The sequence below is a fragment of the Anguilla rostrata genome, chromosome 15 (genome assembly GCF_018555375.3).
Source record: "Anguilla rostrata isolate EN2019 chromosome 15, ASM1855537v3, whole genome shotgun sequence".
NCBI classification, from domain to species: domain Eukaryota; kingdom Metazoa; phylum Chordata; class Actinopteri; order Anguilliformes; family Anguillidae; genus Anguilla; species Anguilla rostrata.
In genome coordinates this window covers 1,623,230-1,646,147 of record NC_057947.1, presented here as the reverse complement: position 1 = coordinate 1,646,147, position 22,918 = coordinate 1,623,230, and the positions used below count along the sequence as shown (strand labels likewise).

At 41.1% G+C, this 22,918-nt stretch overlaps 1 protein-coding gene and 1 long non-coding RNA gene across 17 annotated transcripts in view; one reads left to right on the top strand and one right to left on the bottom strand.

The window, feature by feature from the left end:
- Window positions 1-22,918, top strand: part of LOC135240548 (uncharacterized) — a 225,593-nt gene that overhangs the window by 103,897 nt on the left and 98,778 nt on the right. The window lies entirely within an intron of this gene.
- LOC135240533 (NACHT, LRR and PYD domains-containing protein 3-like) overlaps window positions 1-22,918 on the bottom strand; it is a 241,755-nt gene that overhangs the window by 128,269 nt on the left and 90,568 nt on the right. For all 16 annotated transcript variants that reach the window (XM_064310105.1, XM_064310114.1, XM_064310115.1 and 13 more), the window contains exons 9-12: window positions 12,134-12,244; window positions 9,809-9,919; window positions 5,642-5,752; window positions 5,017-5,086 (exon numbers count right to left, since the gene is read on the bottom strand). In XM_064310105.1, coding sequence (XP_064166175.1) covers window positions 5,017-5,086; window positions 5,642-5,752; window positions 9,809-9,919; window positions 12,134-12,244 — 403 coding nt within the window. The remainder of the gene's footprint in view (window positions 1-5,016; window positions 5,087-5,641; window positions 5,753-9,808; window positions 9,920-12,133; window positions 12,245-22,918) is intronic.

Sequence of the window (22,918 nt, the reverse complement as noted above, 5' to 3'; positions counted from 1 at the left end):
GGAACCTCCATTAAATGTCAGCAAGGTGAGGAATAACTTAAATATTCTAAATTTTCCAAATCCAGGCGTTTTAACCAATTAACACCCTTGTTTGACGCCCGGCACTCTGAATACCGAACACAAGTGCATCAACAGTTATTTATTTGATTGACTTTGGTAATTATTATCAAAGATATTAATTATCAATCAAATCGCCAAATTCATTGATAGGCAGAGCAAACTGTTTGAATCAACTTTTATCAAAATGTACAACTCACAACCAGATGAAAATTAAGAAATGTATTAAGTTACAACAAATACTCACATCTAATCTAAGGACAAGGTTCAACAATTAACAAAGGCTAGAGACATGGACAGTGTTATGTCCCCTGCCTCTGCTGGTCTGGGTGGTGCAGGTGGAGGTAGTTGCCTGATTGCCTAATTGCTTGATTGCCTCCACCTGCCTGTGGCCAACATAAGCCCAGCAGTATGACGCAGGGGAGATCTTTCTTTGAGATTTTCTTTTGTGTGTGTGGTTTGTGTCTGGTGGTTTGTGTAGAGTTCTTTTCTTTGAGATCTTCTTTGGGGCTGTGTGTTCTCCTATCATTGTTATGCAGATGACACGCAACTCTTCTTTTCTTTCCCCCCCTCGGCCACACAGGTCGATGATAAGATATCTTCCTGCCTGACTCACATCTCCACCTGGATGGCCAGCCACCACCTGAAGCTCAACCTCAACAAAACTGAGCTGCTCTTCTTCCCATGAATGACCTCCTTACTATGTGAGCTCTCAATCACGGTTGATGGCACCACAGTGACTGCCTCACACTCTGCCAAGAGCTTGGGGGTGGTCCTGGATGACCAACTGGACCTCAAGGAGCACATCAAAGCAACATCACGGTCCTGCAGATTCCTTCTGTACAACATCAGAAGGATTCGACCATACCTGACGACGCACTCCACCCAGCTGCTCGTCCAGGCTACGATGACCTCTCGCATTGATTACTGCAACTCTCTCCTTGCAAGCCTGTCAGCTTGTGACATACAGCCACAACAGCTGATTCAGAATGCCGCTGCCCGACTCATCTACAACCTTCCCAAATTCTCCCACGTCACTCCTCTGCTGAGATCACTCCACTGGCTACCGGTCGCTGCCAGGATCCGGTTCAAAGCCCTGACCCTCACCTACACTGCAGCCAACAGGACAGCCCCCATCTACTTGCAGAACATGATTCGATCCTATGTGTCTGCTCGACCACTCCGCTCTGCGGCAGCAGGGCGCCTTGTAACCCCTCCCACTGTACCAAAGGGATCACAGAGCTTCTCCACCCTAGCTCCACAGTGGTGGAACGAACTCCCCGTCTCTCTCCGAACCTCCCCCTCACTACCCATCTTCCGCCATGGCCTGAAGACTCATCTCTTCAGACTATACCTGGACTAACTACCACCACGCTGTATATTTCACTCTAAATCCACCCCCCCCCCCCCTTTTCATGACACTTGTTACATGTTGCCCCATCCCAGCACTTTTTGGTCATTTGTATTTGTCCTAATACTGTAGCTTATTCTTCTGCCTAGTTAGCTTTGCAGAGGTTAGGTCAGAATAGTGTTCACTGTGTGAACTAAACCGTGTTCTTGGCTAGGAATAGCTGTACAAAATAAGTATTGTATCTTATTGAACCTGTGTTTTGTAGTTGTCTGACCATGAAATTCACTTTTTTGTACGTCGCTTTGGATAAAAGCGTCTGCCAAATAAATGTAATGTTGGGATATTGTGTTTGTGGTTTGTAGGTTTTGTGAAGATCGTTTTGTTTGTGTACTTTGTGTTATCGTTTGTTTTAGTTGGTGCTTTAGTTTATAATTTATATTAATAAATGTCTGGGTTTGTGTTTTCAAATCACTTTCTGGATTGTTTTGGGGTGCATTTGGACTTTGTTTGTTATGGCCCTTCGAGCCAGCCGTGACAGACAGTCACACAAGAAATGAATGAAAGCAGATTCCAAACCAGAGCTTTTGTCCCAAAGTAATCCAAAATGCAGAAACCAAAAGAACCAGAGATGAAATGTAGAACGCCAAACTAGATGCAGGACTCTGATGCCCACTTCCAACTGTTACACAACTTATTTCCAACTTTGAAGCTTCCTATGGCTGAGAACAGCCAAATGGTGAGTTAAGCTGGCAGTATACTCAGTAAGAAGAAAGAACATCAGGATTGAGAACCACCGGCGAACATGTCCACGAACACTGTTGTCGGTATACTCAGTGAGAACACCGCACCGTTTAAAGTCACTCCACGCCCTGGGGCGTGAATCATTATGAGGCAGCTATTAACCGGGGCTGGAATCTCAACCAGACCTCCATCTCGCGGCTACGCCATGGATGTATAAAGAGAAGGGCTATGCGAGATCACAACACAAAACAAAAAGTTTAAAGTGTTTAAAGTGGCTTTAGTTTACCTAGCTATGCAAAAGAAGAAAAAAAGGCGAAGAAGATGGTACGTTCGCCCTCTAAATCAGAGTAGGATGGAGAATGGAGAGTTTTGTCTGTACATTCAGCAAATGCGAGTTTAGACGAGGGGGTCCACTTTCTCTTTTTTCCGAATGTGTGCTAGGCGTTTTGATGACTTGCTGAAACGAGTAGCACCATTCATCAAACATGCGGGAACTCACAGAATTCCCATCTCTACAGAAGAGAGATTGGCGTTAACTCTCCGTACATTAGCATGTGAATTCAGCCCTCTGAATTCTCAACCGTGACGTAACCAACTATGTGATATTTAGACCAATAGCTGAGAGGGGGAGGTCAGAAAGCAAGAAAGAACTTTTCGAAAAGTTCTCCCTGGAGGCCGTCGCACACTGCACCGTACGAACACAGAACACCGCGTCTTTTTGTTCGTCAGTTGTTCTGATTGCTTCGTTTTGCTAAAAAAAGTTCTACTTCGTACGAAGTATACTGCCTACTTTACAGTTAAGGCCAAAAGTTAACACACTCTAAAGATATTCAACCTCAGTTTTTCACAACTCTGCACATTTCATGTTACCATACATTTCTTTTGGCAAGTCAATTAGTTTGTCTACTTTGTTCACATCAGAGGTAATCTTAAAACAGAAGATTCCAGAAATTGATATAATGACCTTTTAGAAGCTTCTGACTGGCTAATTGTCATAATTAGGACTTAATTGGGACTTATTTGGCACCTGTGGCTGTATTTAAGGGCCTACCTTTAGAGCCACTGCCTTTTTGCTCTTGATACCTTGATACCAAGCAACTCAGCAAAGACCTTAGAAAAAAATTGTGGACCTCCACAAGTCCAGTTCCTCCTTAGGAGCAATTTCCAAACAACCGAAGGTACCACAATCATCTTTACAAACAAGTGTATGCAAATATAAAAAAGCTTGGGACCACACAGATACTGCATTATTCAGGAAGGAGACACAAATTAACTACCAGGACTGAACGAACTTTGGTCCGAAAGGTTCAACTGAACCCCAAGACAACAAAGGAACTGGCGAAGGAGTTGGAGGCATCAGGCTCCAAGACCAAATAAAAAAGCCAGAATGAAGTTTGCAGGTGATCACCAGGACGGATACCAAGCCTTTTGGAGGAGTGTTCTCTGGTCAGATGAAACAAAAATTGAACTGTTTAGCCATAATGATCAGTGCTATGTTTGGTGGGAAACGGGTGAGGCTTTTAATCCAAAGAACACCATCCCAACTGTGAAGCATGGGGGTGGTAGCATAATGTTGTGGGGGTGTTTCGCTGGAAAAGGAACTGGTGCACTTCAGAAAATATATGGAATGCTGAGGAAGGAAGATTATCTAGAAATACTGACGCAACACCTCAAAACATCAGCTGGAAAGTTTAAACTTGGTCGCAAATGGGTCTTCCAGCAGGACAACGATCCTAAGCATACCTCCAAAGTTTTTAACAAAATGGCTTAAAGACAACAAAGTGAAAGTATTGGAGTGGCCATCACAAAGCCCTGACCTGAATTCCATAGAAAAATTGTGGACTGAACTGAAAAAGCATGTCCGAGCAAGGAAGCCCACAAACCTGACCAGTTATGTCAAGAGAAATAGGTAAAAAATTCCAGCAAAGAATTGTGAGAAGCTTGTGGAAGGCTACCCCAAACATTTGATTCAAATTAAGCAATTAAAAGGCAATGCTTAATTTAATACTACAAAGTGTATGTAAACTTTTGACCCACTGAAAATCTAATATAGTACATAAAAGCTGAAATAAAACTGTCTCTTATTTAGAAATGACCTCTTATGGAAATAAAGTAAATGCCCTAATTGACTTAACACAGGAAATGTATGGTAACATGAAATGTGTGGAGTAGCAAAAAATTTAGTTTTATTGTCTTTAGCCCAGGTGTATGTAAACCTTGTGTATGTAAATGTCTGACATACCACATTACACAATTAATTCTCAGAAATTTAATGGACTCACGTAGAAACAGGTCTTTTATGACAGAGGTAAATCTGGCTTTTCTAAGTCCTTTTAAATCAGCCATTAAATTAGCAATCCACCAAGGTGCAAGGGGGCTTCTAGAAGGAATGGAAGATGATATGGTAACTGGTTTATCGCATGTTCATGCACAAGGAACACCTATGAATCAAGGCAGTAAGTTATGCCCTTTTGAATCTTGTGTCTTATTTTGCGATCAAATTATCCACTGTTGAATTAGAAAAAGCGGGTTTGGACACGTTCTAAATGCACTTGCACCTTGCAATTTAGACCATACGCTAAGATCATTAAAATATAGCCCTTGCCTCCACACACACCAGAAATGAAAACTGAAAGTATGTTTTAAATGTTTAAGTAAAAAGCTGTTTTTTGTGTTCTAATGATGTTCCAATTTGGATGGCCATGAATAATATAATGAACGTGCAATATGTTATTAATATTAGGAGCAATGTTAGGCATTACCCTTGCACTATATTATATAAGTATTATAGATACTGAAATGAAATTCAATTTACAGGACAAAAAAAAGACATAACCTGTTAAAAATGAGAAAAAAAGATCTCACACCTGGTTTGGGAAAGATAATTTCTCTGAACTCTTTTCTTCAAAAGAGCTGGACTCCAGTGACTGCTGGACCCTGGGAACAAAAAATGGAGCATTCAGTTAAACTCATCCTCTTACTGCAGCTCTAGCTTTATCAAGGACGCCCTGGGGGAAATGACAGAGAGAACAGTAGCAAGAGGGGAGACAGAGGAAACAGAGGTAAATCTCCTGGGGAAGTTTTTTTGGGTTAAAGGCCTTGCTCAAGAGCCCAGAGAGTTTTTTGTTTTAATCTTTATGTAGTGACCCAGCATCATCTCTCCAGATATAAGTCAGCATCTTTACATCTCCATCATTGGCTCAAACCAGCAACTCTACAGTTGCCAGGAGGACACCCTACCACTATCTACACCTTCCAGATAGCAAGTGACTCCGGGCCAGATCTGCACTGATTCTGGCCTTAAGTCAGCAGTGTCGTGGCGAAATCGGTGCAGTTCCAGGCTGAAGTCGTTTGCCATCTGGGCTGAATATTACACAATACACCCACCTTCACGTGAATGTAACACTGGGCACCCAACCTAGACCTCAAACTTGTCAGTGAAATTTAGGCTTAATTAAACAGTGAAGTGTCAACATGAACCTGTTCATTTACCTTGAATCACCTGGTAACTCTCCTCTGAAGTTGAGTACCTTATCCATTGACTTTCCACTCCTCATAGACAGACAGCTGGGTACAGGTGACCCTGCTCTTTCTACCTGGACCCTGTGAACAAAACATGGAGACAGAGCCAGTAAAACTCATCCTCTTACTGCAGCTCTAAATCACAGCACATGGGGACAGAGCTTCCAGTTGAACTCATCCTCATACTGCAGATCTAACTCAGATTAAAGCCGCAAGCGGCGTTGGGAGGGGTCCAAGCATTGGCACCATCGCGCCCCCTATGGAGCGATTTTAAAATGGCTCTGTCCTCATGATCATACACCTTCACCCAACATATCTACTGAATATCATGATGATTGTATAAAAAATTGATGACTTATGGCCAATTTTGTGCTAAGAGACGCTGGCGGATGACTTAGTTGCGTCGCCATGGACGTGTCCTGGCCGCTTCCCGTAAAGGCCTTTACTATGTCGTAACACTTAGATGGCATGTCGTAACACTTAGATGGCCCAGCGTGTATGTACAGCTGCAGCGCTTCCATGCCGCAACTAAAAAAAGCGTCACACTAGTGTTGTCACGATACCAAAATTTTGACTTTGATACCGATACCAGGTTTAGTATCACGATACTCGATACTGAAGCGATACTGATTCAATACTCGGTACCTAACGATACTGAAATTACCTTAATAGATCAGAAACGTAATGTCCACAAAGGTTGACCTCATTTTCAAAATTCATGGTTTATTAACAACCTGGTTCATTAACAACCTTTAAGTTGAAGCCTCTTCAACATATTAATATGCATAGGCCTATAGTGTTACAACACTGAACAATAGAAAAATATGTTAAATATATTTTAAAAAATTAAACAGTTGTAAACTAAATAATATTTAAAACAGGTCTTTCACCTTTAAATAGATCTAAAAACAGCATATTTTAATAACAATACAGCATCTATCTATAATAAAATATTTCCAAATTGGAGGACCTATTGCTACTGAAGTGAACTGAGTCAAAGCTTGCGCTGTATCAAAGAGCTGAGTACACAAGCGTAAGTCATCTCACTTGGCAACCTTAGTTGCTACTGCCATCTAGCGAAGATTCTGACAAATTACACTTTTCATCCTCTAAAGCAGTAATGCGGGAGACAATTTTCCCTGGCTTTTACATTTCACTCAAAACTACCGAACGTCGGAATATTCTAATACCGAACCGATTCTTTTTTTTTTTTTTTTTTTTAAGTACCGAGAAAGTGCTGAAGTTTTGGTATACCGTGCAACACTACATCAGACACATATTCCAATCCATTGCTCAGTTTAGCAGAGAATGCACATTTCAGAGCGCCACAGAGACAGATAGAATAATAACACATAAATACACATTTCAAATAATAAATACGACATTGAGAAAAAAAGAAAAAAAAGGACGAAATATCAACTCGTGATCTGCGTGCTGTGCGCAAAGTAGCCTACCATTTTATTTATTTAGACATTGGCAGATAAGAAAATTTTTGGTTACGCTGACCTATAAAACACTATTCCAACAGCAAAAACAGACATGTTATACATCGGTAGAAAGCTTATACTCTCACCAACTGATGAATTGTCAATCAAGCCGAATTGCACTAAAAAGGGCGACAACGCCGTAAGCAACAGGTGTGGTATTACGCACAGCTGTTATTGAAGATAGCCGACCCAGGCATCACAGATGCACGTATATTTCACAAACGGATTGTCCAAGACAATATATGACCACTCGTTCGCAAAAGGGACATCTCTACGTGTAAAACCAATGGTAAGATTGTATATTTATTCAATGTTTAGTCCCAGATATTGACTGTAGAATCACATGGTATAATTTTAAAAAAATTGTCTCGTTTATTTCGTTATTCAGTGAGCAGCGTTCTCACTGCTGTATTGGCATATTTTAGGGCTAATGTCAGGTTAATCTTGTTGCTACAAAATATTACATAACATTACATTACAGGCATTTGGCAGACGCTCTTATCCAGAGCGATGTGCAACAAAGTGTATAATCATAATCAGGAACAAGTGTGTCGAAAACCCTAGAAAGAAGTACCGTTCCAAGTGCAGGGAACAACCGCATAGTTCAACTTGGACCCTGTAGGTTAAACTGATTAACACTAACACAAATAAGAACAGCAACAACGCAGTCTATGCAAAAATACAAGCAATAGTTAAGACGAGTGCATTACCTAAGTCACCTACGAAACAGCTAACTAGTTACAACCCTAAGCTTACAGTCAATTTAGAGATTAAATTGAGAATACGATTTCTCTCAGCATAATAACGGATTTAAAGACTAAACGAACTCACCCGATATTGTCTTCAAATGGATCCATGCCAAAGAAAAGTAATGATTCGTCCTCTCAAAGCTTTTACCAACAAACTTTAAGTAGCAAAAAATTAAATGTCAACTTGCCGTCGATGCTACCTGCTTCCTACGCTCAGAGTACCGTATTACCGTATTATTTATTTAGACATTGGCAGTACAGCATAAATTGCGTCTTTAATATTCAATATTAGTCATTGCAGCGAGAAACTGCAGCTGTAGACACAAGATAGTTTGTTATGTTATGGTAGTAACGGAACGAAGCGGACTATACATGTATTGCCATCATTGTTTTATTATACCAGCGTGTTTTCGCGCGTGTGCACAGAAATTGAAAACCTACCAATAAAATGGTTTAGCTATTTCTCAGCATAATGACAGATTCAAAGACTAAACAAACTCACCCGATACTGTCTTCAAATGGGTCCATGCCAAAGAAAAGTATTCATCCTCTCAAAAAGCTGTTACTAACAAACCTTTAATAGCCTAGCATGCACTCTGGCTGGCACTGTCTTCCAGTGCTTCCCGGACGTTCAGACCCTCCCCTCACTGATAAAAACTAGACCCTACGGTGTCGGATTGCTTGCGTCGCCATGGATGTCGCTTGCCGTAAAGAAGTTTACTAGCTGTCGTAACACCTAGATTTGGAGCTCCAGCTCTTCCGCACCCCAACTAATAAAAAAGTGCAAATGGAGGGCGAACAATATGGTGGACATAGGTGCTCCCAATGGCAAAGTTGTAGAGCACATTCATATGCATCGGTCGATGAAGTTTTGTGTTAATCTGGTGTGGGAGTTATGACCTTTTATGAGAAACCCTTTGTTATAGCGCCACCATCTGGCCGACATAGGTGATTTTTAGTGACTGAGTAGTGGGGGGCCATAGGAACCCACCTGCCAAATTTGGTTGCTCTAGGACTTATGGTTGCTGAGCCTCAGACACTTTTAGCGGAGAAAAATAATAAGAATAATAATAATAATCATAACAAATACATTAGGGTTCCACCAGCTTCGCTGCTTGGACCCCTAATAATAATAATAATAATAATAATAATAATCCGAACAGATACAATAGGGTTCCACCAGCTTCGCTGCTTGGACCCCTAATAATCCTAACAGATACAATAGGGTTCCACCAGCTTTGCTGCTTGGACCCCTAAAAATGGAAACAGAGCTTCCAGGGAAACTCATCCTCATACTACAAATCTAACTCACAACACAAAGAGACAGAGCATTCAGTTAAACTCATCCTCTAATTGCAGCTCTAACTCACAGAAAATGGGGACAGAGCTTCCAGTTGAACTCATCCTCTTATTGCAGCTCTAACTCACAGCACATGGAGACAGAGCGTCCAGTTAAACTCATCCTCTAACTGAAGCTCTAACTCAAAGCACAGGGGGACAGAGCTTCCAGTTAAACTCATCCTCTTACTGCAGATCTAACTCAGAAAATGGAAACAGAGCATCTAGTTAAACTCATCCCCGTACTGCAGCTAAAATTCAGTTCATGGAGACAGAGCTTCCAGTGAAACTCATCCTCTTACTACAGATCAAACTCACAGCACATGGAGACAGAGCATCCAGTTAAACTCATCCTCTTACTGCAGCTCCAACTAAATGCACATGTGAATATGACGCAATACACCTCACGTACACCTGAATGTGATATATTATACCCACCTATATGCGACTGTGCAATAATCCACTTACTGTCACCTGTGTGTGTCTTAATAATAACTGCCTACATAGTGAAGTACTTTTAAGAACAAATAAACAGTGGAGTCAATTTGAATCTGTTTAATTACCTCTGATCACCAGTGACATCTCCTCTGAAAAGGATTGGTGCATTCATTGAATGATCGCTCTTCATAGACAGACAGCTGGGTACAGGTGACGCAGCTCTTTCTATCTGGACCCTGTGAATAAAACATAGAGACAGAGCTTCCAGTTAAACTCATCCTCTTACTGCAGCTCTAAGTCACAACACAAAGAGACTGAGCATCCAGTTAAACTCGTCCTCTTACTGCAGCTCTAACTCACAGCACATGGAGACAGAGCTTCCAGTTAAACTCATCCTTTTACTGTAGCTCTAACTCACAGCACATGGAGACAGAGCTTCCAGTTAAACTCATCCTTTTACTGCAGCTCTAACTCACAACACAAAGAGACAGAGCTTCCAGTTGAACTGATCCTCATACTGCAGATCTAACTCAGAAAATGGAAACAGAGCTTCTAGTTAAACTCATCCTCGTACTGCAGCTAAAATTCAGTTAATGGAGACAGAGCTTCCAGTGAAACTCATTCTCTTACTACAGATCTAACTCACAGCACAAAGAGACAAAGCATCCAGTTAAACTCATCCTCTTACTGCAGCTCTAACTCACAGCACAGGGAGTCAGAGCTTCCAGGTAAACACATCGTCTTACTGCAGCTCTAACTCACAGCACATGGAGACAGAGCTTCCAGTTAAACTCATCCTCTTACTGCAGCTCTGACTCACAGCACATGGAGACAGAGCTTCCAGTTAAACTCATCCTTTTACTGCAGCTTTGACTCACAGCACATGGAGACAGAGCTTCCAGATAAACTCATCCTCTTACTGCAGCTCTGACTCACAGCACATGGAGACAGAGCTTCCAGTTAAACTCATCCTTATACTGCAGCTCTAACTCACAACACCAAGAGACAGAGCATCCAGTTAAACTCATCCTCTTATTGCAGCTCTATCTCACAGAACATGGAGACAGAGCATCCAGTTAAACTCATCCTCTTACTGCAGCTCTAACTCACAACACAAAGAGACAGAGCATAAAGTTAAACTCATCCTTTTACTGCAGCTCTAACTCACAACACAAAGAGACAGAGCATAAAGTTAAACTCATCCTTTTACTGCAGCTCTAACTCACAACACAAAGAGACAGAGCTTCCAGTTGAACTGATCCTCATACTGCAGATCTAACTCAGAAAATGGAAACAGAGCATCTAGTTAAACTCATCCCCGTACTGCAGCTAAAATTCAGTTCATGGAGACAGAGCTTCCAGTGAAACTCATCTTCTTACTACTTCTGGCTGGACTACCGGCATCTGCCACCAGACCCCTGCAACTCATTCAGAATGCTGCGGCTCGTCTGGTCTTCAACCTCCCCAGACACTCCCACGTCACTCCCCTGCTCACTACCCTCCACTGGCTGCCTGTTATAGCTCGCATCAAATTTAAAACATTGGTCCTTGCATACCAGGCAGTCAAGGGATCAGCCCCAGCATACCTCCACAAGATATTCAAACCCTACATGCCAGCCAGATCCCTCCGTTCTGCTACCTCAGGACGCCTGGCACCTCCCCCTCTTCACACCTGCACTTCCAGAACACGTCTCCTGTCTGTTCTGGCCCCACGATGGTGGAATGACCTCCCTGTGGAGGTCAGAACAGCTGAGACACTGACCCATTTCAAACGACGACTGAAGACTCACCTCTTCAGGCTGAACCTCTCCCCATCCCTCCCTACCCCCCTGTAAATGACTTTAAGCTTAGGGTTGTAACTAGGCAGCTGTTTCGTAGGTGACTTAGGTGCATTAACTGTCTTAACTACTGCTTGTATTTTTCCATAGACTGCGTTGTTGCCGTTCTCGTTGTGTTAGTGTTAATCAGTTTAACCTTCAGGGTCCAAGTTGAACTATGCGGTTGTTCCCTGCACTTGGACTGGTACTTCTCTCTAGGATTTTCATCATACTTGTTCCTGGTTATGGTTATACACTTTGTTGTACGTCGTTCTGGATAAGAGCGTCTGCCAAATGCCTGTAATGTAATGTAATGTAGATCAAACTCACAGCACATGGAGACAGAGCATCCAGTTAAACTCATCCTCTTACTGCAGCTCTAACTCACAGTACATGGAGACAAAACTTGCGGTTAAAATCATCCTCTTACTGCAGCTCCAACTAAATGCACATGTGAATATGATGCAATATACCTCACCTACACCTGAATGTGATATAATATACCCACCTATATGCGACTGTGCAATAATCCACTTACTGACACCTGTGTGTGTCTTAATAATAACTGCCTACATAGTGAAGTACTTTGAAGAACAAATAAACAGTGGAGTCAATTTGAATCTGTTTAATTACCTCTGATTACCTGTGACATCTCCTCTGAAAAGGATTGGTGCATTCATTGAATGATCGCTCTTCATAGACAGACAGCTGGGTACAGGTGACGCAGCTCTTTCTATCTGGACCCTGTGAATAAAACATAGAGACAGAGCTTCCAGTTAAACTCATCCTCTTACTGCAGCTCTAAGTCACAACACATAGAGACAGAGCATCCAGTTAAACTCATCCTCTTACTGCAGCTCTAAGTCACAACACAAAGAGACAGAGCATCCAGTTAAACTCATCCTCTTACTGCAGCTCTAAGTCACAGCACATGGAGACAGAGCTTCCAGTTAAACTCATCCTCTTACTGCAGCTCTAACTCACAGCACATGGAGACAGAGCTTCCAGTTAAACTCATCCTTTTACTATAGCTCTAACTCACAGCACATGGAGACAGAGCTTCCAGTTAAACTCATCCTTTTACTGCAGCTCTAACTCACATCACAAAGAGACAGAGCATTCTCATAGCTCTAACTCATATCACATTAAATATCTGATTCATACATTTATACCTCTTCCTCTCAGTGCTGATGGATCCTCCTTTGGTCTCTGGCTCCTCTGAGAGACTCATTTTAGAAACAGCGCCCCCTATTTAAGGAGATGGGAACACATCAGACCAGACTGGACCACAAGTGGCTTCCAACCCAGATTAGCCTGTAAACACACAACATGAGAACACACTTAACACTCATATAGACACACAGGGGCAGACACACACACACACGCACACAAGCGTAATTTTGACTGGAAGCAATGCAGAATTTAAATGGGCCCTGAACATGTCCTATACAGACATCTCAAAAGGAGCAGTGTCACCCTTGAAACCGAAGCTCGGGAGCACGTGTCAAGAAAAACACCACAGCGCACTAGAGACAGTGTGCCGAGGTTTCATTAGTTTCTGCCAAAAACACGTGATCAATGATGTCCGAAGCTTCATTCAGTACACACAACCATGGGACTGCTTTGGTAACTGACTCAAAGGAAGCAAGGCTTTGGAGCAGGTTTCATGGGTAGAGCAAGCAGTTCGTGTCAGTCGTGAGCTAGTGAGTCACAGTGACTGCTTTAAGAATCCGAGACATTGTGCAGAGATGGAACCAGCCAGGAACAGAGAGCGGTCTGCAGTTTGGGAGCATTTTAAAATGATATCAGCAACTAAGCTTTATCCTCCTGAGACCCAGGAGAAAAAAGGTTCAAAATGACATTTTTTCTATATTTTTTGTGTTATAATATATATAGTAATAAAAATGTATAAAAATACAAACTAAATAAAATAAAAAACAATAAAAACAATCTGTTATGAATAATGCTATATAAGTGCAGTTTTACTTATTATGACAACAATTTTTAAAAATACACAGCAAATTCTTTACTCTGGTAAGACCACCAGGTCCAAGGACATGTAATCTCACATCCAAATCTATGACATTTAAAGACCATTATGTATTATAGACACAGAGACAAATAAGCTATCATGAAGGCTTGAAGACACAACTAGAAATGTCACATCCTCCACAGAGGACAGACATGGATGTCTTTGTCTCAGAAGGATGAGAGAAAATTATTATATGAATACATTCAACAATAACCTTTTATTTCAATGACCTGTTCAATGTTGCATAAGCACCTCCTCTTCCCATTTAATAGTTACTACTCCAAAGTTTCAAGGTGAACACGATGACTATGTTTTTAAAGTCTTTTATTGTTTCTCTTTTAACCTTTAATATGATCTGCTGGTTTGGTAACCTAAATCTTAAGTGCAAGAGTAGACTGGCCAACATTGTAAAATTAGCTGGCAGGATCATCTGATACAGTTGACCCCTCCCAGCTGTATCAGATAGGATATTTAAGGAAGGCCCAGTCCATTCTGAGGGATTCCTAGCATCCCATTCATTCAGTTTGTATTACTTCCCTCAGAGCGCAGATATACACCGATCAGCCACAACATTAAAACCACCTACCTAATATTGTGTAGGTCCCCCTCGTGCCGCCAAAACAGCTCTGACCCGTCTCCAGCTCTGAAGGTGTCCTCTGGACCATACATACAGAAATACAAATATACCAGAGGCTCTGGTATATTTGTATTTCTGTATATATTTGTATCTACTGTATATTTGTATCTGATATTTTGTATCTACTGTAAATTTGTATCTGATTGTGCTACTTTATTGTCTTTTATGCTGCAACAGTGCAAAGTCCCCCCGGGGATCAATAAAGTACAGTACTCCTACTACTACTACTACTACTTATTACATTATTGATTTTTATTACATAAAAAATTTGAAATGGATTACATTATTGGGAGTTATTACACTATTGGTAGTTTATTACATTATTAGTTGCTACAGGGCTATAAAAAGCCAAGATATTGTTAGAGGGTGAATTATTTCCACATGATTTTAAAAACTCTCGACGGGTCAGAGCGGTTTTGGCGGCACGAGGGGGACCTACACAATATTAGGCAGGTGGTTTTAATGTTGTGGCTGATCGGTGTAGGCTCCCTATTTTAAAATAGGATCCCTATGTTAAAAACAAACAGGATTAAACACTCTTTTATCCCAAGTGTCACTGACTTTCTTAATAAGTTATAGTGATACGTTTTGCAATGATTTTAATGTTTACCTGTTGTCATAAATATAGTTATTGCTATTTATTATATACTATGCTGCAGTGCAAACTGCCCCATGGGGACAATAAAGACTCTAACTAACACCAAACCTATATCCTTTGTGTTAAATACCGGCACATTTATTCGGAATACCCCCTCATTAATGCAAATAGGCTACTCCTAACCGCACATTATGTGGCCGTAACTCAATATAGACATTACATTACATTACAGGCATTTAGCAAACTGTCCTATCCAGAGCGACTTACACAACTTCTTTTTTGTTGCATATTTTTTTACATTACATCCATACAGCTGGATATATACTGAAGTAATGCAGGTTAGGTACCTTGCTCAAGGGTACTACGGCAGTGTCCTACCTGGGACTCGAACTTGTGATTTGTAGGTTACAAGGCCAGCTCCTTACCTATTAGAATGGGCAAGATGTGTGATCTAAGCGACTTTGACTGTGCCAGATGGATGGTGCCAGATGTGGTGGTTCCAGCATCACAGAAACAGCTGCCCTCCTGGCATTTTCATGCAGTACAGTCTCTAGAGTTTACAATGAATGGTGTGATAAACAAAAAACATTGTTAATGAGAGATCAGAGGAGAATGGGAAGACTAGTTCAAGCTAACAGAAAGGCCACAAATGAAATAACAGCTATGCTTGGCCAAAGAGATCTAATGTCATCTCTCAGGACCACAGTAGATGAGACAAAGGAGACAATTTAAGATTCTTGATTCTGTCAATTACTCCCAGTAAAACCATTTTCCCGAAGCCATTCCAAATAGCCTTTTGGCATGGAGGTAGCATCTAATTTAGCAATTAATAGAAACTTGGTGACCCCCTATGCAACTAAGTTCTGTAATTCTCCAACTGTGGCCACTGGATATTCCTTTGCTCCCTGAACCATCTACCTCACTGTGCATTGGCTAAGATCACTAGCGCCATTAGAATTAAAAGATGAAATTTTAATTGAGTGCAAACAGCTGCAGTTTATTTGTAATAACATGTTTACTCAATGGATAATCAACTTTTCAACTTGATGAATACATCAACATAATTATGAACAATGATTTGTCAAAAAAGGCCTTTAAAATACAGCCAGTTATAATGAAATATAATGACCTAGCACAAAATATTATCAGCAGACATGGTATCAGTGACGTGTAACCAAAACTGTATGATTGTACATAGTGTATCTGTGGCTATTATTTGATGTTACAGTGGATAGAGTTACACGTGAGAAATCAGATCTCATGATCAGATTCAATGAGAAAGAATACAAGGAGAAGCCATTTGTGATTCAGTGGCCCTTAAATCTCCGTGGTATGAGGACTATGCAGTGTAAAAGACACACATTTACAGTGCACAGTGTAAAACATGCATACCCCTATACGGACAATTGGGGGTACGCATTTATGGACCACTTTATTTGTCAATGATTTCTTGTATTCTGAATCTGATCACAGAAATCTAATTTCAATGACAAATATTGTAGTCACTGTGGCCATGTACTCCAGATGAAGAAAGAACTACAATTTCTGCCTACAGATTTTAAAAAGCCAACACTGAATTTTACACAACATAGAGGGTCCCTTAAGAATAAGAAACATTATAAGAACAGTGCCCCTGTTCTTGCTGAAACCATGCAACCATTTATGATGTCTGCAACAATGACAATTTGATGACACTCGTAAAGCAACAGTAATACACTAAAAGCCCTTAAATCTTTGTGACAAGGGAGGGGGGTGTATTTATAGACAATTTTATTTGTCTAAGATTTCTTGTATCTGAATCTGATCACAGAAATCTGATTTCAATAATGTATATTGTGGTCACTGTGACCATATACTCCTAATAAAGAAAGAATTACACAATTTTGTCTGCAGACGTTAAAAAGCCAACACTGAATCTATAATTGTACACAACATAAACGGTCCCTTCAGAATAAGAAACATCAGTGCCCATGTTCTTGCTCACAAGTGAAAACATGCAATCATTTATGATGTCTGCAATAATCAACTAAACTCTTAGTGCAGCAATGCTCAAAAAGCCAAACTTCATACCGATGCCTGTGACACTCTGACCAGAAAAGGCTCCTGTAATCCATCTAGTGACAAGCTATTATAAGGCTAGCTCTCAGAACTCTGCAAAATCATTATTGCTGCTTAATATACTTGTTATTCAGATTATATTATGTTTGCCACAGCCCAAACGAACCAGGAAGCGCCCATGAGACGACAGTTTAGTGTGAAACTGAACTTCCACTACCATCTGGTGGCTGTTTAGAGGAACTACAATATTATTTTTACAACAGTCTTTTCTAGAACTCCACAGGTGTTCTTATGTCTTAATAATTGCAGTAGGTGTGACTGTAAACTAAAATGTTTTGCAAATAATTAAATGTTTGATTAATCAGAAAAACAGCTTTCATGTCTATATGAGTGCACATAGTGAACCACTGCCCATTCTTTCACTGCTCCGCCTCAGTTCCTGTAGATTCAGTGGGAAACCTGCAGTGATTAATGCACTTCAGACTCTGCAGTGTACAGCTGCTTGGAGGCTTAAGGTAGTGAAGGGAAGTGAATGTTTCTGTATTTATGTATGCACTCCTGGCCACTTCTGCCTAGGCCTGCAGCCTTGTCCCAGTCTCCACATTCCCAATTACCATGGCGATGAGGGAGAAGAGCGATGGAGAACTACGGGGAGGATGGAATGCAGCTCAGGGCCATCCCGAGTGCACTCCTGAGAGGACCCAAGAAGCTCTGGCACCCACAATGGGCATATACTACCCCCGTCCCAGGTACTATACTGGGCTGTTGTGTTGTGTGATCTGAGAGGCCTAATTACTGATGTAACACGCGTGTGTGACCGCAGACAGAGACTCCATGCTTGTGAGATGTGACCTTATGAGGTGTGATGCTTAGAAACTACGATCAAGACTGAGACAACTTAGTGAGTTTTTGGAGAATGTATCTGCATGCTGTGTAGTGGTGCATATTGTACTAAATTCTGTTACAGTGGGAAAATGTCGTCTGACCTGATGATTTCCTGTCTATCGTAATGTACAAATTGAATGGTTCATAATAATGTAGAGATTATTTGGCATTCTGTATGGTACTTAGCATTTCTTATGAATGCTGATAAGTTGTCATTTAATTGAATTCCTCTGCATGCTGTGTAGTGTGTATCTCACTGGTGTATATTGTAATCTCATGAAAAACATGTTTTCAACATACAAAAATGCCAAGTTACTCACACATACAAAGCACAAAGTCATTCATTAAAACTGGCAAAATATAGGCCTGCCATTAAAAGTATTGAGATCAAAATGATGCCAAGTTACTGTACTACAAACAATATAGGCTATCTCGCCTCACCAAAATTAAAGAAGCTGTATTAAAAAGCAATGCTATCCAAAGTTTCCTAAACTGTTTCAAGTCACTCAAACAAAAGCCCCTTAGACACCCCTGGCATTTTCCTAATCATACGCCACACCTCCCCTGCCTCGATGACTCTCCTGGCCACTGCTCTCGCCCTCTGATACTCCAGCACAGTCTGGAGGAAGGTTCTTGTGCAGGACCCTGAGCGCAGGGCTGTGTACTCAAACGGCCTTAGAACATTTTGGTGACCACCACGGCACCACCTTCCTCATCCTTCTCCCTTCAGTCTGAGGGACAGCAGCTGACGAGGCAGCTAACAGGACTTCAGATGATGCAGTTACTGAATCATCTATATCACAATCTACCTGGATCTGTGCTGCTCCAGTTTCACAGACCTGACTGAACACCTCCCAGTCTCCTTTCTCCCAGCACCATCTACCCGGGGACACCCATTCCTCTCTAGATGCTTCTGTCCCTATTTTACACAGTATTAGATAACGGTCAGTCCCTACAGCTGAATCCTCCCAGACCTCCATTCTTACCCACCAGCCATAGAGCTGCACACTAAGGTACTGTAAGGTCCAACACTGATGACGTCCCCAAAATAACATCAGACTGTGCACACCACCTATCATTCAGGCAAACCAATACCTGGCTATCCATAAATTTATCCACAACAGCACCATTTCTGTTAGCCAACTTTCTACCCCAAAGTATATTGTAGGAATTCATATCTCCACTCCAAATCATCTTATTAGTCCTAAGCTGGAGTGTTCCCTCAAGGTAATGAAGGGACAGGTCAAAACTCTGGTTATAAAAATTCACCACTACAGCATCATCCCCTGTACCCAACCACACCTCCTCCACCACTCATTCACTCTCAGCGCTTACAACCAGCTCTCTAAATGATAACCTATCCTTCACAAAGGTGCAGCACCCTCTCCCCTGACCAACCTGCCTGTCCCTCCACACTGATCTATACCCTGATAGGACAAACTGCAGGTGTGCTGTTAGCCAAGTTTCTTCAATGCAGAGAAGGTCAGACAACTCAGGCAACTCTTAAGCAAATTTTTAAAATTTCTGCCCATTGGCCACCTAACACAAGTAGAGACGTTTAAAAAACTCCAGTTGTAAACTAGACGATAAATCACCACTTTGAGACGGATGTGCCATCGCTGGAGTCAACAACCCGGTCAAGTCCTCCACTGTCACTCCAGTTTTCCCTAAATGCACACCCACAGCATTCACAGTGATCTTTGTGCAGCTATCAGTTTGGGCAGAACAGTTAATCACATTAGCCAGAAAACCTCAAAACTGTACCTTGTCAACCATCAAAGTACCAGGCTGTCTGTCTGGGAGACCTGTGTGGACAGGCCTGTGTGTTCTCTTCACTGATCTCCCATCCCGCCTTATTGAAGGTGCTGTGGAACCACACACCTGTCTGACTTCCCTTACAGCTTCAGCATGTGATACCTGACTGACAGCCTTTTACCTGTATCTCCTGCACCTGCTGTTGCATTACACATCCCCTAAAGGCTGCGCTGTGCCCCCCCACCCCCACCCCACCCCCAATGATTATTGCAAATTAGACCCAACCCCTCCCCCACACTGAGTAGTCATGGTTCCCCCCACACCTGCAGCAGCACCTCTCTACACACTGAAGTCACATGACCTAACCTCTAACATCTGAAGCACCGCAGTGGGGCTGGCACTAACGGCCTGACTGGATGACTGACATCTTCAATCTCTCCGGCTAGTTTAGTCAGTCTCATCAGGTTAGAATCATCATTGCTTATGTCTGCCTGAAACCAATACTTTAAACTCCTCACCCTTCACTCTCCTAACTTTGGCATTGTTTTTGGGGCTATCCCCGCCACTCTCGTCAAATGGCTTCCTCTTATTCCCCTGAACACTACTCCAAGAACTTCCACCCGCCTCTTCCTCCATTGGCTCTCCCCCGCAAAAAAAGGGTACCCCTCTGTTTTTAATTATTTTTCTGTTATCATTTAAAAGTCGCTCTTAAGAATTCTTGGAGTTGACAGCTAACATGTCATAATAGTTATATCCTGTAGAAGACACTCTGTATCAGCAGTGATAGGAAAAACTATGGTTCTGGTGACGATGCTGTCACAAAGATGCTTTACAATGGCTTTACCAGGCCTGAACCCTCCAAAAAAGTTTGTGCTGACTGTAATTGCAGCAGCAAAATTTGCTTTCAACTCAGGAGACGTTGATATTTTTCAAGGTTAGTTCAACTAGTTTTCACAGTTAAATGATATCCGTACATCAACCCTGAAGAATATTCAAATATCAAAATGTGTAAGAATGCACATCTGAAGCTGGATTCCTCCTGAGATTTCTTTTTTCTGGCCACCGACCGCTTGAGTGTTTTTTCTTACCATCCGGGAGTTTATCTTTACCTCACTGCTTGTTTTTGGGGGTTCATGCCTGGATATTGCCAAATATTCCTTCTGTTACTCTTTAAAACATAAATATCATGAATGCGGGAGAGTAAGTAGCTGGATGTGCATTGTAATAACAGAAATATGGTAGTATGTGAATATCGGGGTGTGTATCATAATAACAGAAATATGGTAGTGTCTGAATAGCAGGATGTGTATTATAATAACACAAATACTGTAGTGTGAATAGCAGGGTGTGTATCATAATAACACAAATACTGTAGTGTGTGATTAGTAGGGTGTGTGGGAGACAATCTTATGGCGGCCAGGATCAAGGAATTCAGGCACTCATATAGTAAAATTATTTAATGAAATGTATGCCAGTATTTCAACAATATATCGTATTTAACAATGTTCAACTGCAGAAAAAATAGCTGAACATTTAAAGGGACAGATTCTAAATGTTTCAGCAATGACAACAGAATAAACAGAATAGCCTATGATAAGGTGAGCTGAATAGCCTATGACAGAGTGAGCCGAATAGCCTATGATAAGGTGAGCTGAATAGCCTATGATAGAGTGAGCTGAATAACCTATGACAGACTGAGCTGAACAGCCTATGATGGAGTGAGCTGAATAGCCTTTGACAAAGCGAGCTGAATAGCCTATGACAGAGTGAGCTGAATAGCCTATGATAGAGTGAGCTGAATAGCCTATGATAGAGTGAGCTGAATAGCCTATGACAGAGTGAGCTGAATAGCCTATGACAGAGTGAGCTGAACAGCCTATGACAGAGTGAGCTGAACAGCCTATGATAGAGTGAGATGAATAGCCTATGACAGAGTGAGCTGAATAGCCTATGATAGTGTGAATTGAACAGCCTATGACAGAGTGAGCTGAACAGCCTATGAGAGTGAGCTGAATAGCCTATGACAGAGTGAGCTGAATAGCCTATGATAGAGTGAATTGAACAGCCTATGACGGATTGAACTGAATAGCCTATGACAGAGTGAGCTGAATAGCCTATTTCAAATGGAAAGAAAGACAGCTTATGTGAAGGGGCTACTAGGGCTTACCTCTGTTAAATTTAGTTCCTTAGTTGAACGTTCATCCTGTGAAAACTGTCTCTGTTGTTGTCCCTGCAAGTATCAAAACGTGTCAGTTGCTCTGTGCCGTCAGTGGAACCATCGCCTGACCTAACTAGGCAACAGGTAACCGAATGTGCAGCCTTCTTCTCTATGGAGAACTATAAAACTGTAACACTAATGCTGCATTGCTTGTGTAGCTCTGTATTACCAGTTTGGCCTCAGTATCCTACTTTGCTTTAACTAAACCTGCTGTGTTAGCCAAATAGCATTAACAGAAAAACTGTAGCAATAACATGCCATGTTCTGTACATTCTGCCCACATTTTACATTTCTACAATCTGCACAAATCCAAACTGCTTCATTATAGAGAAAACTAAATTCTGACTTCCCTGTCAACACAATGCTCATCATGTACAACAAAACTGTTATTCTATCCATAAATCTCTGTTCAAGAGAAATAGGCTTCCATAGGCCTATTATTGCCATGTGGGAAAATCCAGTTGTTACTAATGTGTCTTAATTATTTTCTTAAGAATAAGTTTATTAATAAATATGACACTAGTTGGAAAAGAAAGAAACTTTTCTGACAAACCATGAACTGAATTTAACATGTAAATTGTTTAATAAACATATATATTAATTTAGTTAAGAAATAGATTCACTGAAATAAAATCCACAGATGTTAGTGCTGAATTGTCTTTGTGTTTTTGCCTACATTACTTTACTGGATTAACGTCTGTTTTCACTGCAAAATCAATGATTGTTCAATGCTGTTTGACAAACTGTTCGGTCTGTTTTTCTGTGACAGAAGCAGGTGTCAAAATTCTTTTTTAATTACTTTTTGGGAAATTTGAAAATGGCATATTATAGGCTACCTAAATCATACCATGTGTGAACTTTTATTCAATTTAATTCCTTTGTTCACCCTCTTCTTTCTCCTTCACCTTTAAAATGGCTTTTGAGGAACAATGAACTTCAAGGTGACACTGCTGGGTCTCGTAGCTTTTAGACAAAATCTTTATGTTATGGCTGTTCCAGAAATGAACATGCATTAACAGTGCCAGAATTATCAGCACATTCTGCAAAGATGAGCAGGAAAGGCTATTAAAAAATGCCTTGATGTTTATCAGCTCAAAATATCACAGATATCTAAGTATGAACTGAGTTAAAATGATTAAAAGAAAAAATCTTCTTAAATAAACGTTTCTCAAAAACTTAATTCACAATTATTGGTGCGCATAGAAATTCTTCCGAAATAAATAATGTATATTCCC